Here is a 20,151-nt window from a genome sequence, read left to right as displayed (position 1 = left end):
GGGCATGCCATGTAGACGTGCTACTTTTACTTTAGATTACTTGATTTTCTAACCTTTTCCAGTTAGTTTCCTGACATTCTCACTTCATGGGAATTCTAACTGGCTTCGGAGTGCTAAAAGGGCATTTCCCTGCTCTTATTTGTCCTTGACCTCTCTGCTGTCTCTCTCTCAAAAAGGGGACTTCTTTTTCTTTATATCATTCTTTAATACTTCATTTAGGTAGTTTTGTCTGACTGGTGAAATCATTTCATTAAAGTTGCATAGGACAGACACACATCCAACACTGCTATAAAATGCCAGACTCATTTACTGACGTCAAATACAGTTTCTAATTTCCTTGTCTTCTCACTCCCATCTGTATTCCAGCAAAGGGCATAAGAGTCTATTAAATGCCTAAGTGATGCATAGCATTAAGCAAACAGCCAACAACAACAAGCCTCCAAAACATTTAAAGGATTCATTAATCCAGAAACAGACTGGAAAGAACTCAGAAAAGGAGCTGGTTCACGCCCTACCTCAGCTCCTTCTGGTATGATCTTGGGCAAATTATTTTATCCCTCTGGACCTGAACTTTGTCACCTGTAAACTGCGTAGCATAACTGTGTAGCATATGGAGTACAACATATCTTTAATCTTTATGACATTAATTTAATCTTGAAAAGTTCAACTAAGGAGTTTAACAAACTAGTCCATTACCCATATAGAAACAGGTAATAAACTTCTACTTTTTAACTTACTAATTCAGTATAAAATGTTAAATATTCTTATACAGTCACTTAGGTTATCAGAATTAAAAACCAAACCAGGTCTTGTCTAATTTGCAGAATTACTAAATACTAAATAATTAATAATACTAAGGAATAGGACAGCTAGATGGTACCTAAGAAGCCAAAAAGTCCAACTCTTTCATTTCAGAGATAAGGAAACCTGAGGTACAGAACAGTAAAGGCACTTGCCAAGGATCAGACAACTAAGTGGTGATGGAGGCAGGACTGAGCACAGGTTTTCTTGGCAAGTACAGTGCCCTATTCACTGTGATTCTATTTGTCAAACTAATAAAAATGATATCAAACAAAATACTGTGGAAATGTTCACACAATGTTACATACTCAAAATCCTTCAATGCTTCCATTATTCAAAAGATTGATAATTTTATCTATGTAGATATTCCCTCTATTAGTACAGATTACAACTCTTTCTCATCTTTTCATCCTTGTGAATGTGTACATCTTATGTATGTAATATAAAAAAGACATTTTTAAAAGCCCCCCAAAAAATCCTATTCCATTCATAAATTTTCTCTACCTCTAACATATAGCATTGGTTTCAAATTCATATATAAAAATAACTGAAGCTAATTTACACATATCAATCTAAACATGACATCCAATACGGTGCTAATATTCTATTTTTTTAGAAAATAATTCCTTCTAGAAACTTCCAAGTTGCAACATGCCACTATATGTTTTATGATTAGATATAGCAATCTAATTAAATACTTAAAGAAAAGAAGCTTCAAAAGTAACAGAAAACGTGTTCAATGCAAAATTACATAAAAGATTTAAGATTTAACACTTAAGATTTAAGAAGCTTAAAAAATATTTGTTGAATTTGAAAGATAGAACTGCTTTTAAATTCAATTTTCTTTCTGAAATCTAGCTTTATAACTAGATTATCTACCTAATTTATGACATATCAAAGAATGGAAGCTCAGAGATGTATAAGAAAATCTACATAAACATTTTAATACATAGAAAATACCTAAATTTAAAATATTAGTTATAAATTGTATTTACTACAGCAAATTCATGAGAATTTTTTTAAATTCCATTGATTATATTGCATTTTTGTAAATGATCTATTGAGCTGGGGTAGAAATAAGAGTACAACTTTTCTACTAGTTAAAAAATGGAGTAATAAACATTTAATATTTATCTCAGGAATAGATATTCTATATCAGGGCATAGCTGAGGCTGGCAGTTACCAGTATGCTTATTAAAGAATGACATATCAGGCCATCCAGTCTGGCACATGAGCCTTTGACTGCTGCCTCCACTATCTATAGTATCTCCAATTATTCTTCCTTATTTTCCATCACCACTCTGGGACAATCTGTTCAAATGTACTGACATAGTCTAGACTTCTTCTCCAACTTTCTCCTTAGGCATTAGGGGCAGAATTTAAATGATAGGAGGGAATCACTGTACCAATATGTACATCCTACCTTTCTCTTCAAACATAATGAGACTTACTAAAATATTAGAGATGTGCAAACTGTTTACAGAATTGTTAAATAAACCTAGAAGTTGAGGAAGTTTTCCTTTCTTATATCTAATATAAAATCTCTCCAGTATAAAAGGTTATACAGCATTTCAATACCACAAAAATTTTTCTATTCCATTGGAAATCACTATTCTCAACTTCAAATATCTTCTAACAGATATTTATGTTTTTACATAGAATTTTGATCACAAAATCAGAATCTTATTTGTAAGGTGGCTGTGACTTGATTTTATTCTCCTATTCCTGGGAATTCAGGTTTCCATAGATTATTCACCTAGGTTAATAAAATCAGAATCGCTACATGGAAGAAGATGGCTAAACTGCTGCATTTATCTGCTTTTGGAGATGCAGGGAAAGGTGCAAGTAAAGGTTCTGTCCAGAGCTCAATCAATAAGAATTTATTAGGCACCCACATGAGCCAGGCACTGTGCTAAGTACTGGGGATACATAAAGAGCCAAAAGATAGTCTCGCAAGTAGTTCACAATCTAATGTGGGAGAAAACACGAAAACAAATATATACAAATGAGTTATATATAGGAAAAATAGGAAATAACTAATAGAAAGAAGGCACTAGAATTAAGAGGAGTTAGGAAAGGCTTGCTGTAAAATGTGGTATTTTAGTTGGGATTTAAAGGAAGCCATTTAGGCAGAAATGAAGAGGAAGAGCATTTCACGCATGTGAACAGCTAGAGAAAATGCTCCAAGTGTAGAGATGGCCTGTCTTTTTCGGAGAACATCAAGGAGGCAAAATGTCATTTAATGAACAATACATAATGTGGATTAATGTGTAAATAAGTTTGGAAAGGGGACAAACAGGGCATTTTATATTTGATCCGGGAGATGACAGGGAGGTGCTCTTGTCTGAGCAGGAAGGGGTAGGGAAGGGAGGGTAGGACTGAAGTTCAGCTTTAGGAAAATCATTTTAATAGCTGAATGGAGGCTAGACTGGAGTGGGGAATGACTTGAGTCAGGGAGACCCATAGACTATTGAAATTGTGCAGGCACAAGACAATGAGGGACTGCACCAGAGGGGTGGGTGGTGGTATGAGGAAAGAAGGAAGTGTGTTCAAGAGATGTTACAAAGGTAAAATCAACAGGCCTTGGCAACATTGGCTATGTGGTGGTGAGGTGGGTGGGAGGGTGAGAGACCAGGTTGACTTCTAGGTTGTGAACTTAAGAGACTGGGAAGATGATACTGCTTTTACATTAATAGGGAAAGCAGGAAAACACAGAAATTAAAAGTAACACAGAAAAGATAGATTCAGAAATCCAGAAGTAACAGAAATGTGAAATCAGTACATAAACAGACAAGTACAGAAGTCTAATATTATGTTTTCATTATGAAGTAATATATTTTGGTACCTATACAACATAGTCTGACTGACCATGTCACCCCCTGCTCCTAACTGACTCAAAGATAAAATACAAACTCTTCTGTTTGGTACTGCAAACCTGTCACAACATGGTTCCAGTCTATCTTTCCAGGCTCACTGCAAATTACTCTCTTTCACAGATTACATTCCAGCTAAATTGGTATTTCCTATTCTTCATACATGATATTACATCACCCTACATGCCTTTGCACAGGATGCTCCCTACACCTCTGTTCCTCAAATTCTAGCTACTTTTAAAGCTTAAGTATCATCTCTTATATGACATCTATCTTGATGAACTCTTCAACTAAGATGCTAATGCCCCTCTTCCAGAAGTTAATATTCATTTGTAATATTAATTTGGATTTACTTCTCCATGTTCATGCTCTTTCCACCAAAAGACACATAGGTTCCTTGAGGACAGGGCCCATTTCATTTTTATCTTAGCATCTCCAGTGCCAAGCAAATTTTTGCCATAAAGTGAGTAGTCACAACATACTTATTAAGGGAATATATACTCTTTTAACAATAACCATATAGCTGCTCAAGTAATAGTCCTACTACTTATGTTCTTTTATATATAGGCAATATTTAAAAATATAACCACTAAACAAGCAACTCTAGCACAAATTATTTTTAGTTAAAAAGTGGTTGCTTTATTGAAGATTATACTCCCTTCAAATTATAATTTCCAAATCTTAGAAACTGCTCCAATCAAATTTTAGTTGCTCTTATTCTGATTCTACCATTTATGGGACAAATTATTTAGCCAATCAGTTGTTGAAACTGAGTGTTCTCATATATAAAATGGGAATAAATATATGCCATAAATAAGGATAATGCCAGAGGATGTTATTACAGAGAACTATTCAAAATGTAAGAAACAGAAATATTATAAGACTGTCATTGACCCTGCAATATGGTAAATATACTAAGTAGTATGGCTTTCGTTGTTCAGTCATTTTCTCAGTCCTAACCGACTCTTCCTGACCCTGTTTAGGGTTTTCTTGGCAAAGCGGTGTGCCATTTTCTTTTCCAGATCATTTTACACATAAGAAACTACAGCAAACAGTAGCTTGCCCAGGGTTGCTCAACGAGTAAGTGTCTGAGGCCAGATTTAAACTCTAGAAAATGAATTTTCCTGATTCCAAGCCCAGTGTTCTATCCACTATGTCACTTAGCTGCCTATAGCATCACTAGGGAAAATAATTTTACTTTCATCACAGGTGAACAAAACATTTTTGAGGTATGCACTGGAAGAGGAGCAATACAAAGTACTAACCAACTGGAGGATGGAAGTTAAAGCTTCTTTAGTTTTTCTAGAAAATACTTTCCTTTAAGAATCTTCCTTTGCTTCTTGTAAATTGGAAATTTAGGGAAACGGCAAGAATTAACATTTAAAGTATTAATAATAGGTCACCTAGTTATTCAAATTATCTAAATTCAGAAATGAGTCCCTAACATTACTGGTTTTCATGAAAGCACTCTGAAGTAACACAAAAGACTAAGTATTCTACTTGCTAAAGAGTCTAAAGAGCTCATGAATCAGTTCTTATGAATGAGGACCACTAGAGTTTACTCATTTCCCTGCATTGGAAAATATTAGGCCCAATTAAAGCTATTTTCTAAGGAAGATATTAAAGTCTTCATTACTCTCTCATTTACGTATTTGAAGTTATTATAGCTACCATGAGTTAATCTTTTCATAATACCATTAAAACTATTAATATTTACTTTTTAGTCATACTGGGATTTGGCATTGTAACCATTTCAATTACAGGATCATAGGTTTGGAAGATCAAAAGGACCTTAAAGACCTTTTAGTCCAACTCCCTAATTTTACAACTGAGAAAAGTGAGGCAAAGAGAGCCAAAGTGACTTTCTCAGGATCATACACAGTAAGAGAAATGATTATTAATAACCAATGATTTGGGAGATGCAGAATTCTCTCCCTTTTCCTAAGGTCCTCATTTCAAGGTTCAGCCTCTGAATGACAGGACTAGTGAGAGCAGACAGGATTAACATTCTACTGCCACCCCACCCAACCTTACAAGGAACTTAATCTAAAGTGAAACTCCAGGCCCACAGGGTTCTAACTCAGACTTGGGTGGAGGACAAAAGTCCTTAGCCTAAATTTCCCCAAATCTGGGGTTGATTTGGAAGTAAATGACATAATCCAAGTGAAGTCCTCCAGTTCCTCAATAGAAAAGGTTCACTTCTCATCATCATATTCATTTTCCCTCAATATTTATTAACCAATGATTGTTGGCCTCAGGAACACTCACCCTTCCAAGGGCATACATGTAAGCCCTGAGTGGGTTCCAAAAGGGGTCCTTTGGCATTTAAGAGTGTCACTGATTCTTGCATAAGTAAAATGCTAGTATTAAGAATAAAATGATTAATCACCCAGATACTATATGTCTCTCAAACTTTTCAACTACCAACAGACTAAATCTACAGTGGGATTTGAATCCAGGTCTTCCTTAATCCTAACAATGCCCTACCTACTACATCATAACTAGGCACAATAAAGTTAGCTTTTAAAAAACTAATTATAGGATAACATTACTACATATTTACATGATTAGATTAGTATAATCTTAGATAAGTTACACCCACAGGGGAAAGACAAATATACTGAAAATATTCTGAATCATTTAAAAAAAATATAGAAAAATTATTTTCAGTATTTTAAACAAAAATAATTATTAAAACACTGGTACAGAATGTATCTTTTATTACTGGAGTGATAATGTCATAGTAGAAAGAAAACTGAATTTGAAGTCTGAAAATAAATCTTGTTTCTAGCACCTGGCCGCACTCTTGTACTCACACCTCTATCATGACCCAGGAATCTTGTCGTATCATTCAAGACCACTTCAGCCTAATATATCAATACTTTCTACCCCTGGGACCCCCTCTCTCTAACTCTTTCAAGAGTCATTCCTGTTAAGGAAGGGGGCCAAGACAATCCCCTTTTCATTTTCCATACAAAGGCACTCCTATGTACTTTTCCAACATGTCCTTATGCTAGATATCTTCCCTCTTAGCACTGTCACTGGCATAAATACTTATCGACTGACATAATACTTCTTCAACCACTGGCAATCACTTAATCTCTATAAGCCTCAGTTTCCCATCTACAAGATGGGAAAAATGATAATACAAAAAGAATTTCACTTAGAGTTGTCATTTGAAGTGATATATTTCCATTTTATTAAATCAACAGTTCATTCTATAAATCACTTTAGATATAGATGAGAATCATTTGACAAATCATAAACTTGTAACTAAGGAACAGGGACCCATAGAAAAAATGTGTCCTTTTATATGTCTTCTAAATTTGAAAACAAGAGGATACAAATGAAAAATCTACTTCATCCATATGAAATGTTTTGCCAAACTACCATATTCACAATCAGAATGTCTTTCAGTTTTTATTGTAGAGCCAGTTGTTCTTGATATTTTAAATTAATTTAAATAGGGAAAAAGGAATAGAGAAGACTTACCCTACAGGAGTTCTCAGAATGGTGTTTCCTCTGAAGTTGCATATTCTTAAAGATCCTATGTCTTTGTGCATGAAACCTTGAGAGCTAAACAGCATTCTTATACACATATCCAGAATATTTAGGAACCTTAAGGTGAGCCCATGAAAACATGTACCACATGCATTATAAATAGCATATCATAGCCTGTAAAATTTTTAACCTCATTTAATATGAGAGTAGAAATAGGATAAAATTAAAAACAAAAAGACTGGGAGGGGCATCCTTTCCTTTCTTACCAACAGCAAGAAGGTACGTAGGTAAAGAACAGACTGAATTATTAAGCAACAAGATGAGTCGCTGGTAACAGGAAAAAAAAAAAAAAAAAGGAAGTGTGTAAAGGAAAAAAGGTGTTATAAGACCTCTGGATTGCAATAAGAAGAGAATAGAAAGATTATATTATTACTTAATCTTTTAGTTTCAGTGTTGGCTGAATAACTGGATTGAACAATTCAGTATTGGATTGTTCTGGATTGAAAAATTCAGAATCAATTGTTAAATGCATAAAAATCATCAAATGAGTAACTTCCACAACATATCAGTAACATAACACAGTAAATACAGCAAACTCAACATCTCATTTCTTCTTTATCCATAGTGAAATTAGTTAAATGCTCCACAGAACTTTTGCTCTTGAAGGATAAGGATCTGTATTTTGTAGTAGTATTTCAAATGCACCTTAAGTGTCTTGATCTATAAGGGCTGACATACTACTTGTTCCCTAATTCCTTTGGATTCCCCTTGCTTTTCTTTGCTATATTCCACAATGATAACAACTCCTGAAACTTTTCTTTTAGAACAAAGGCTTCTCTTGTTTCCTTTCTTGTTCACTAATTCATCCAGGGTTTTTTTGATCTGTAAGTGAACTTAAAAAAAATTTGTTTTGCTAACTATATTTCAATATAACTGATATGCTTTGTAATCCTATACATTTTATCTTATGTAATTCAAAAATATTAATCTGAGGAGGAAGGGGTCCTTGGGTTTCACCAGACTGCCACAAGAGTCCATGACCCAAAAAGGGTTAAGAAATTTTTGGTCTACTATTTCTCCCTTCTTAGGCCTTATCTTCTGCCTCTGGATTCCTTAGAAGATATCCGGAGAATATCTGATATTCTATATTCCAATTCCTTTGAAGTTTTAAAATAAATTAATTAAACTTAGTAAAAGGACTTATGACAATTTATTTAGATTCTAACTTCTATAAACTGAAAAACTAAAATTTTTAATTGAACCTAAAGTCCTTTCAGGGATTATTACAGAAAGCATATTTTCAAAATCTCAATCTTACAATCAAAAGGAAAAATTACTCATGTCATTTATAATAAATATTTTTACTACAATAAAATTCAAAAGATTAAGAAAAAGGGAAAGGTTGATATTAGACAATCTTCAAACGAAGAATTTGGAACAAATTAGCATCTAGAAGAAGCCTTTATGGAGGCAAGAGGGAGACATTCTATTGAACATTCTCAGTATGGAACTGCATTAAGATGACTCAATGTAACAAGAAGCAAAGTAGGGGTTTTTTTTTGCTGTTTTTTTGGATTGAGTTTTAGCTAATCAAGTACCTTTGACTCAATCAAGAATCTTTGATCTGAAATAGTATGTGTGTGTTTGTGTGTGTGCGCATCTATATATGTGCGTGTGTATATACCTATCTACTGTATTGCTTGGAGGAATATGTGAGAGTAGAGAGAGAAGCAGAGCTGAGATAGAGAAGTATGAGCAGGCTAGGGGAACTTCCTTGTGGGGAGGCCCAACAGAAAGAATGACTGTGATGTCAGCACTCCCTTGGTTGATCTACGCTGATTTCTCAGACAGAAGTCCTGTCTGTTGGTCTGCATTAATTTCTCAAACAGAAGTCCTGTCTTGATGGCACTGGTAATGTGTATAAATATTGTTATAGCCCTATTAGGCTTTGTTTTCCTAGGAACAAGTTGTGGGCAAGACCCCTAGAGCCTGCTGTCAGGCAGAAGCAAGAAGAGTTTGGAGTAGAAAAGTGCCTGTGAACTGAGACAATGAGCAGAAGCAGAGAGCTGCCTGGGTGAACCCAGGCAAGAGCTGGGAGCTGAGGTCAGTTCATGGAAGAGGAGCCCTGGGATTTGGAAGTTAGCCTCAAGTCAAAGTAAGAGAGGACTTTACTTGGACACTGTGTATTGATTAAGGAGATTGTTCTTACCGTGACCTAGGGGTGTGGTACTTTCTGTTGCTCCTTAAGGATGTATTGTGCTAGGGAAGACCCTAGCCTGGGACCCCCTGATTTTGGGGATGCAATGACATATCCTATGCACCATAGGACATACTGAGTGTTTTGCATTAGATGGTATGTTTAATATATGTATTACATGATTTGTTTTGCTTAAGGATGTTGCTATGAATGTTATGCTTTACTGAACAACGTTTAGTTTATTGCTGAATAGAGAGTTCACTCTACTATGTGATCAGACTCTTAAAATCATTCATAGCAGCAGTCCTCAGGTGTGCTACCCTGTTTGGCATTACACTCAAGAGTTCATTTTTGAATACAGCCATCTTGCTGGTTTGCAAAGTCCCATCAGCAGAAGTGCTCAAGGAGAGGCTGACCCTTAAATGATTCTATTGTAAAAGGGATTTCTACATTAGTGAAATGTTGAACTAGAATTCTCTTAAGGTCTCTTTGAATTGAAGAATTCTCAGGATAGGGTATTCCTTTTGAGAATATTGGTCACTAAGGAAATCTGGGATTAACATAACAATTCTCATATAAATACCATGCCACTTTCAGCATGTTACAGTTTACCTCCCCCTACCTCCTATGCCTCCCTAGGCCCAAATAGCCAACTAATGGAAACCTAGTTTTGTTGAAAATTCAGTTCAGAATTTTAAAAATGCATCCCATGTGAAAGGAATAGTTTTCAAAGTATTGCACAGCTAGGATATAGTAATGGAATTATTATTCAATAAAACCAAAGATATTTAGTTGATTAAGTCATTTTAATTATAGGATTTTGCTTCAAAATTAATTGTGAATATTCTCTGGAAGGCAATTAATTTGAAGAAAAATCAAAACAACTCTGTCCAGTCTTAATTTCATAGGGAAGAGGACACTTTTAGGCCTTCAGCTTCAGCTGAAGCCTAAGCTATTAAATTATTCAATAAATTCAAGACCATTTTCTAACTCAACCCCAAAGAACGCATACACAGGGAAATAGGCATATTACAAACAGTCTTAACTCTTTAAATGTTAAAATGTCAATGAAAGGATTGAACACACTATGGCCCTCAGCAGAATTTGACACAAAAGGAAGCAAAGGAGTAAGAATGCATGATTTCCATCATGTAAAATTTATTGATATGAAATACTAAGTACGATTATCTGAAATTGCACACAAAAAAAGAATTTCTACTGTACCTAGTTGGTAATGAATGAATTTTAACCTAAATTCATTTCTTTTTTTTTTTTTTTTACAAGTTTTACTTCTCTTTGGAGTGATTCTGAGATTTCTTGCTTTTAGCATAATTTATGGGAGTCCATAGGTCTCTACCTTTCATCAGGTACTACAGTTTAATTTCTTCCTCTTATACTTGCTAGTCATACTATATTTTTTCTTTGCAGTTTTATTTATTTCTTCCCTGATTCTTAGAATTCTCGGTTGCCTTATCAGTTTGTGCACTGGGCTTTTACTGAGGCTTAAAAAAAAAATCAATTAATAAACAATTATTAAGTGCCAAACACTGTGCTAAGTACTAGGGATACAAAAGAAGCAAAGAAACAGTCCCTGCCCATCTAACAGGGAGACAATATGCAAAGAAATATATACAAAGCAAGACATATGCAGGATGAAAAGATGTGAAATAATTAACAGAGGAAATACACTAAATTTAAGAGGGATTGGGGAAAGCAACCAGTGAAAGATGGGAGTAAGTAATATTTGAGCTGAATCTTAAAGGAAGTGAGAAGACAGAAGGCAGTAAGGAGAACATTTCAGAAACAGGAGAAAGCCAGCAAAAAGGTAAAGAGTTCAGAGATAGAGCATTGTAGATAAGGAAGAGGAAGGAAGCCAATGATACTAGATGGCAGAATACACAGAGGGGAGTCAGGTATAAGAAAGCTGGAAATGTGAAAGTTTTTAAAAGTCAACCAGAGGATTTTCTTTTTTTAAACCTGGAGGTAATGAAATGGAAGTCATTGGAGTTTACTGTGGGGAAACGGGGATGGGGTGCCATGATCACTTAATAATGACTAATATGTGACATAAAGTAGACTATTCATCTGAGAAATTTTTAATGGACAGCCCACATTCTAAGGATGTCATCTGTGTCCAGGTGCTGTTAAGACCTAGAGCAGGCCAGCACAATATACAGCCTAGAGACCCACCAAAGTTACTTCAGGCAGACCGACACACTCTCCTGTTTGTCACATGACCCATGGCAACAAACCATTGTCATTCTGTCTCTAGTCTAACCAATCTGTGGCTCAAAGAAGTTAAGCCAATTTTAATTTTGGCCCCTGCCTACTGCCAGGTTGTATAGGTCTACCCTAGAAGACTTCTGGCTTGTAGAAAATAATGGAGAGGTAGATTCTGCAGACAGAGTTGCATAAATCATTTAGTCTGTTTCCTCATTTGTAGAATGAAGGAGCTGAACCAGATAATATCTACGATCCTATTGAGCTCTAAATCTATGATCCATGATGAATTATAGGATTACAGGAAGATAGGGATTCAGAGTATAGATGGGATTATATAGATATAGATATATAGATATATAGATATAGATCAGTACCAATGGAGGGAGTACTTATAACAAGACAAAAAATCCACTTAAGCATTTAAGTTCAGGCAGTATTCCTAATGTGTAACAATACAAAGTAACATCTTGAACAGACCAAACAAAATGATACCTAGGACAGAAACTCACTTAGCAGTTAGTTAAAAATAAAAAATGTACTGCTATTTTGAGGTCCAGATCCATGACTTTAATGACACAGCAAACTCCTACTGAGGAAACCCCTTATGCTACTGCAGATAGGCAAGTGCTCTACTATTTATAATCTGAGAGTTGCCTGAAGCACTAAAACATTAAGTAATTGAGGCAAAGGATCACATAGCTAGTATAGATACTGATACTCTTCAATTCCTTTCTATGATGCCAACTTTTTATCCACTATCATGCTGCCTTTTACTAGTAAGTCAAACTCAATTCAAATAAAAAACAAAATGCCACAAAATACAAATTACAGAATACAGACTACATAGCATTTTCTAAATACTTATTCTCATATTACAAAAATAGAGCAAAAAAAAATGTCCTGCCTGATATTTGAAAGGCTAATTCTTTTTAATAAGTTTTCCTGATGATGCTATATGATTGTGAATCACGGAATACCACAATGTCAAAACAATCAAAACTACAGTTGACCCAAAATGTAACGAAAAGATATATGGTGGGTGTGTCAAACTACAAGTGATAATTTACATGCAAAAACGCTATAAAAGATATCATATGTCATCAAGGGTATTTATGACCAGAAAAGGATGTGAGTTATTCATGTAGCAAAAGTAAAAGATAGCCTGACTGCTACGTTGATATTACTGGAATGTGAAAAGAACTAGAGAAAAGTTTAACTACAATGAACAGAGCCTCTACGGATGACTTATGGAAGGACATGGAAAAGAATTCATACAGGATAAGAAAACAGTGAGGCTAGGATCTGCACCCATGAATGAACTCTCCACACAATTAAAGTAATAGAGTATCTAAATCTAAAGTGAAGAAAATATTCATTATAACCAAACCTTAATAATAATACCTTAATAATGATAATAAATATGGGTGCTATGACCTTACCTCACCAATTCTTGTCCTGCTAATCCTGCTTTCCATTTTCTTCTGTTAACCTTTTTACAAAATGCCAAAATAAAACAGAAAAAGACATGTACATTTCCTATTAAAGCTTTCTTTTAGTTTTTGGCTTTCCACACTCAAGATGCAACATGAAAATGATACCATCATTCCCCACCCTCTCCTTTTCTCCAGTCTTATGAAGAGGTAATCCCTTTTTGCTAAAGGATAATGCCCTTCATTGGTGCTCTCCATCCCATCACATCCCATTTCCTCCCCAAGTACAAACCAGTGGATCACAATCATTTCTTTTCTCTTATGTCTAAAATACACACACACACACACACACACACACACACACACACACACACACACACACTCTCTCTCTCTCTCTCTCTCTCTCTCTCTCTCTCTCTCTTTATGAATACTACTGTATTACTTTGCCAGATGAGTAAAGTGGAGCTTATACTGGAGAAAGACTTGAGGTAGGAGATCAATTAGGAGGTTAATGTGATAATCCAGGCAAGAGTTGATAAGGACCTGAACCAAGGTAGTTGTTGGTTAAGGAGAGAGAAGGGGATAGAGATGTGTGAGACATGGCAAATTATTAGATATAGGAAATTAGGGAGAATCAAAGACTTGAGAATGACTCCAAGGTTGTAAACCTGTGTGACTAGAAGGATGACTGAGCCTTTGATAGAAACAGGAACAATTAGCAATAGAGGTGCGCTTGGAGAAAAGTTAATGAGCTCTATCTTGTATATGTTTCATTTGAGAAATTTATGGCTATTAAGTTGGAAATGTCCAATGAAGTTGGAGATGTGAGACTGTGAGCTCAGGAAAAGACTAAAGCTATATACACAAATATCAGAGTCATATCCAGAAATAATGATTAAACAATGAAATCTCCAAGAGAGGATATATAGAGAGAAGAGGAATAAAGACAGTCCTTGGGTACACGCACATTTAGGGAACAAGAAACCTGCCCTAGGGACACATTTTTTTTTTTTTATTGGAGACTGAGATTTTTTGGAGTACTACAGAGAAGCCATCTGATAGAATGGGCCTAAATAGAGAAGAAGGAGTGAGTATAGCTACTGCTTGAACCACTCCCCTAACTGGAAAAGCTTGCAGTTTCTGAGTAATGGCAGGGTAATATAAATTAATACCATGATGATATACTTGGGTTACTTCTAATGCCTTAAAAAGTATTTTTTAAAAAGAAAATATTAGAAAAGCACTACTTTCCATCTTTTGAATACAATTTTAAACAACTAACATTTAAAAATTGTAAAGTGTTTTCTTCATGACAGCTTTGTGAGATAATTTTATTGATGTGGAAATAGAGGCTTCTATAGATTAAGCAAGCTGTCTATGGTCACAGTCAGTGAGTTTTGGAGTTGGGTTGAGAGGTCATGCTGTTGTATTTAAAAACCACCTAATGGAAGATATCTTATTCATCATTATAACCTTAACTGTGCACAGCACAAAGCCTTCCCCCTTTGAACACATTCAGATGGCAAGGAGTGGGTATGATCTTTCCACCTCAATGCTGTTTCTCATTTTCCTTTCCCTCACTTATGCACACTTGTGCATAATTCTTGAGTCACAGAAAATAGCTAATAATTGCTTTATCATTCACTGATTCATTTATTCATTCATTCATTCATATAGGAGGCACTTAAATGTTGAAAAGAAGTTAATAATTTTTCATCAAATTCACTGATTTTCAACAATGTTTGTAATTCAGTGAAAATTTCCATGGAACACTGAATATAATTCTAATATCTAACTACCCATCATATATGATACTAAGCACTGGGATTTTTATCTCTTTTAAATAAGATGTTATTTTTACTCTCTATAGGAGTGTATAAATTCATCAGGTTGCATTAACCAATCTAGAAATCAAGAGTATAGCCCAAATGTCAGCAGCATTAATTAACAATTTCAATAGTTACTCATACATAGTGCCAGAACAATATGTTTCAATAAATATTTGTTAAATTGAACTGTAATAATGTCAGAAAATTATCTAGGTGCAAAAAAAAAAATGTGCAAGAGTACTATAAACAAACCTTAAATATTGGGATATATTTTGACAAATACCTCAGGTTGTTATGTAGAACTGAACTACACATATCTTTTAAAAGTTACATTTTTTAAAAATTGGCAGAACATAAAATACATAATCCATAAAAAGGCACAGAAAAAAAATTTAACTACCCACATATGCTGGCGGTCATCCACATCCACTGAAAATAACCCACATTTATGTTGGCAGCTCTTAGCTAAGAATACCTCTGATACTCAGAAAATAAGTCTTGAGATTTACTGCTGGGGGTACCCTGTTCCAACCTGAAAATCTTAGAAACCAGAATAATTCCTATCAACTCTCAATTCAATGCCATGGCTATTTTGAGGAATAGAAAAATCTTGGCTTAAAATAGGACCAGTTAGGCTAAAAAGAGAATCCTGCTGAACGACTATAACATCAGTAAATTTCAGCTCAAAAGCCTCTTAGCTTTATGACGTGATCATGATGAAAAATAGATAAGGCATACCATGCACTTGTTAGGAAGGAAGCACTAAGTTATTTCCAAAGCCAAAGAAATGACATTAAATGTATGCACATAAATACAGATATCTATGTTTATGAGAAGTGTTTTAATGTAGTGGCTATAAGGTTGACCCTCAGGAGTCAGAAAGGACAGATGTCCCATCATGCCTCTGATACATATACTAGTTGTATATGTCCCCTAGGCAATTCTCTAAGACTATTAGTTACAGGCAAATTGACAATTCCATTAGATTGTGTGCTTCTAGACAGCAGGGACTATCTGTTTTGCCACTTTGTATTACCAATATATAGAACAATATCTGGCAAATAACAGGCATTTAATAAAAATTTACTTTTTATATTGGTGAAGCAAGGCTCCACACCAGGGGTTCCTTATGCCAATGAAAAAAAACAGACCCAGTTCATCCCCCTCATTTGTATGTATGTGTGTGTGTATGTGTGTGTATTGGCTCAGATGGCCTTAAAGAATTTCTATTACTCAAAAATCACCCAGATGCCCCTCTTTTTATAGCCCTTTTACAACTTTGCTAGGATGGCCTTCTGATGATACACACACAGGCTGTGTCTTAGACCTTACTGAAAACTTTTGCAACTTGTCTACAAAGTCCTATACCAGGTATTGGACTCTACTAACAGGGCCTTTCAGGGCCCAGTGTCATTACTATCTAGTTATCTGTCTCTCTATATATACCTATACACATACTTTCACTCAGTGGCACTTGGCCACTATTTTTACATAGCCACAGCAGAACTGCATCATCTGAAAGCTGGAAGGGATCAAAGAGAACGTATAACTCTATCAATATATAATCAAGATAAGTGCTATACAGATGTTAGGTACTACTGTAGCTATTACTACCCTCTGCAAAATACCCCCAAAGTAGTTACCAAGAGATTACTGAAGACCCTTGGTAAAAGGGAACCCAATACCAAGCAAAGCAGCCTATTTTACTTTTGGCCTAAATGCAAAATGGTTCTAAATGTTCTAAATTCTAAGCTGTTCCTTACTTCAAGGAAGATCAAGGAGTTAAGTAATGGAAGTATATGTCATTAATTAAGTCCAATCAGAGTCCTAGATTTGAGTTCTAGATTGCCACATGATTTTGAACAAATTATTTACCTCTTTTGAGCCAGTGTCTTGGAAAGTGCAAGAGTACCCAGTTATATCAAGGGCTCTTAATGCATACCTCAAAATACATAGGTTTACAAAATAAATCAATCTTATTATGTAGTTATCAAAATATTTTAAAAATAAGCTCAAAGATTCCAGGTTAAATATTCCTGATCAAGATGATCTCTAAAACTGCTTTCTAAATGAGTATTCTACAATTATCAACACATATCGACAGAAAAAAAAAAATCATACTCACGTTATATAGTATAAACAGTTAAATACAGTACGATTAACAAAAATATTTAGGGTCTAATCTAGATATAAATTGGATTTAAAAATCAAACAAATGGCAAAACAGATATGTAATAATGAAATAAATCTTTCTCTAAATAGATCCATTAGAAGGAATTCATTACTACAGTTACTATGAGTACCACTGCATTGCCCCCAACAAAACCTAAAATGTAAGAGAAATAGAAAGAAACCATAAACAAAGTCTGTAAGGATCACCTTCCAAATGTGAAAATTAATAGAGGCTATGAAATGCTATATATAAATACACATGCCATTTCTCCCCAAAGAATTACTTTTGTTTGTTTCATCTGACTGGTTCTATGTTGTATGAAATAAGAAAATTAGATTAGCACTTAAGAACATGCACAAGGACACCAGATGCTAAAAGATGGTAATGGTATATCAGAGTATGAAGTGTAATGAACACTAATGAGAGTTCCACATGTTTCTTGCAGATTTTTGCTTTGCTTTCTATCTTTGTGGTATTTTTTATTGAAACCTGCGAAGGACCTTTAGAGGTCTGTCCAAATAACATTCATGTGCTTTCTCACCTGAGAAAAACAAAAACTATCAAAAACTTACCAACATTTTAAAGAACTGAATCTTTGGAGTAATATAATATAGTTTAAATGGTGCCTTCCAATTAAACAAAGTGGGAAGAAAATATTTCAGGGAGCAAAATCCATACCTAAAAGAGATGTCTCCTTAGCAAATGCTGCAGCAATAGCTGGGTCCAAAGCTGGCTGCCCATCACCAGATGGAAGATCAGGTCGAGTATAGTCTCTACTCTTATCATTGTTGTACTTTACATTCAAATTTACCAGTTTGGAAAAATCAATCCTTAGAGTACAGCATGCATTATAAATATTTTGACCATCCAAAGCCTGAAAAAGTGAACAAAACGTTAGTTTAGCAATACATAATCTAGTAAAAACTTAATGAAGATTAATTCTCATGAGCTAACCAGTGGGAAAATTGTACTATATCCAGCAAGAATTCCCAGATCACATATCAAAGTTTGTAGATAAACCTGCACAATGACAATAGAGCAATAATCAAGAAAACTACTGAATGAAAAGTTACTACAAATCAAGAAGCATTTACTATTTAGACTGCAGAGACCTACGCAAGAAGCACTGATCCCAATCAATAAGTATGACTAATAAATTAGCTAATATATATTTCATATCTACTATGAATAAGGTGTTAAGGTTAGAAAATTATTGTTTACAGTACTGTTGTAAAAAAAAATTTAATAGAGATAAAAACTGTCACTATTTCAAATAAACCCATACAGGACTCATCCAAAGTAAGCAATTATTTATATTAGGAAATTTTTTAATGTACTGGTTTTATTTATTTTAATACCTATGAGGTTCTAGATAGATAAAATCACTGGTAAATATATATCTATGATTTATAAATTTTTACTAAGTTGCATCAAGTTGGTCCTTTACTTATTAAGGGTCATCCTTAGACTAGATAAGTATCTATATGACTGAGACAGTCTAGAACAAACTCACCTTCTATTTTCAAGAGCAAGACTACATGGGACCAACATTCCCAATACATCCTGTAAAATGCCTGTTTGTATATAGCTGTTTTCATGTTGTCTTTGCTATTAGCCTGTGAGCTCCTTGAGAACAATGATAATCTTTTGCCTTTCTTTGTATCCTCTGTTTAATAAATGTTCACTAACTGACAAGTAATATGCTAAAGACTGCATAGTCTACATCCAAGAAACATAAGATCTCAATTTCCTGAGTGTTCAATTTCAGTGTTATTTGATTTTCAGCATATGCAACTTTGCAGGGGGCAGGGTGGGGGTGGGGAAGAGGAGGGTGAAGAGGGGCAGAAGGAGCATAGAGGAGGAAAAGGCAGAAACTGGTATGAAGAAATAATCAAAAAAGAAATAGCTGGACCATTATTCAGTAGGAAATAGGTCTTCTAATTATCATTTATTAACAATACTGATTTATTTCAGAACAATAATTACCAATATAAGTTTGAAGACCTTACATTGATAAATGGTATAGTTTCCTAAAGACACATATAATTAAATTTCTGGGTTTTTGAGGGAAGGATGTGGGAAACGGGGAAAAAAGGATGAAGAGAAGGGATTTAACCTAAATAAAGAGGAAAACAAAATGGTGTAAGCAATTTAGAATAGTGATCCAGAATGTAGAATCTGACAAGGAGAAATATGGAAAAATTAGAAGAACAAACTATTTGAATGAGACACAGTATCAAAGTAGCTAGGTGGCATGTGGAACAGAGCACTGTGCTTAAGAATCAAGAAGACCTGGGTTCAAAACCAGCCTCAGGCACTTACTAGCTGTGTGACCCTCGCAAGTCAATTAATATCTGTCTGCCTCAGTTTCCTCATCTGTAAAATGGAAATAATAATAGCACCTATTTCCCAGGGTTGTTGTTAGGGTAAAAGTAGGTATGTGGCACATAGCAGTAACTTAATGTTTGCTTCCTTTCTTCCTAGTGAAAAGATCAAAGAGCATGTAGGAGTGGGAAAAGAAGAAGATAGTTGGAAACACAGGGGGAAATAATTAAGAAAAGCTAAGGGAAATACCGGAAGGTAAAACAAACTCTTGAAATGGTCTAGCAGCTGGAACAAAACAGTAAAAAAATAGGAAGCTCTTGTAAGGAAAGAGGGAAGTAAGGTAGTAGAGTTGTTGAAACTAAGTAAACTGAGTGGAACTGTGAAGTTATTAAAAGGTGATAATTGGCTTTAGGACTTAGGAGCTTTTGATGTATAAAGACCCATAAGTAGTTTGTTTAAAAAAGGGGTAGGGACTTACTGTGTTAATTCAAAGTGGCTATTTAGCCACGTAGGAAAGACCAAATGCATGAAGATGTATTCCCCAGATTTCAATATGCATTTGAATGAACATGTGTATAGAGTATAGGCAATATCAGGTATGTTTTAGAAGACAATACAGATGGACAATACAATGAACTCAGTTTAAAAAGAAGAGGGGGTTAGATTAAATTCAGGAAATTGTGAAGTACTTTTACTAACCAAATTTCCACATAACAGTAAAGTCTTATCTTTTCAATATATCTTTCAGGTATTGATATATAGCATCAAGACTTTGAATATTACTACCTTTCAAGAACCA

General features: G+C 34.7%; 1 protein-coding gene across 7 annotated transcripts in view; it reads right to left on the bottom strand.

Annotated features, from left to right (window-relative positions):
* PTBP2 (polypyrimidine tract binding protein 2) overlaps positions 1–20,151 on the bottom strand; it is a 133,476-nt gene that overhangs the window by 10,738 nt on the left and 102,587 nt on the right. For all 7 annotated transcript variants that reach the window (XM_072644081.1, XM_072644075.1, XM_072644076.1 and 4 more), the window contains one exon: positions 17,706–17,901. In XM_072644081.1, the coding sequence (XP_072500182.1) occupies positions 17,706–17,901 (196 nt within the window). The remainder of the gene's footprint in view (positions 1–17,705; positions 17,902–20,151) is intronic.

Source organism: Notamacropus eugenii, chromosome 2, assembly GCF_028372415.1.
Source record: "Notamacropus eugenii isolate mMacEug1 chromosome 2, mMacEug1.pri_v2, whole genome shotgun sequence".
In the NCBI taxonomy this organism is placed as follows: domain Eukaryota; kingdom Metazoa; phylum Chordata; class Mammalia; order Diprotodontia; family Macropodidae; genus Notamacropus; species Notamacropus eugenii.
Note: the sequence above shows the minus strand (reverse complement) of the source record. Positions and strands in the feature narration are given on the sequence as shown.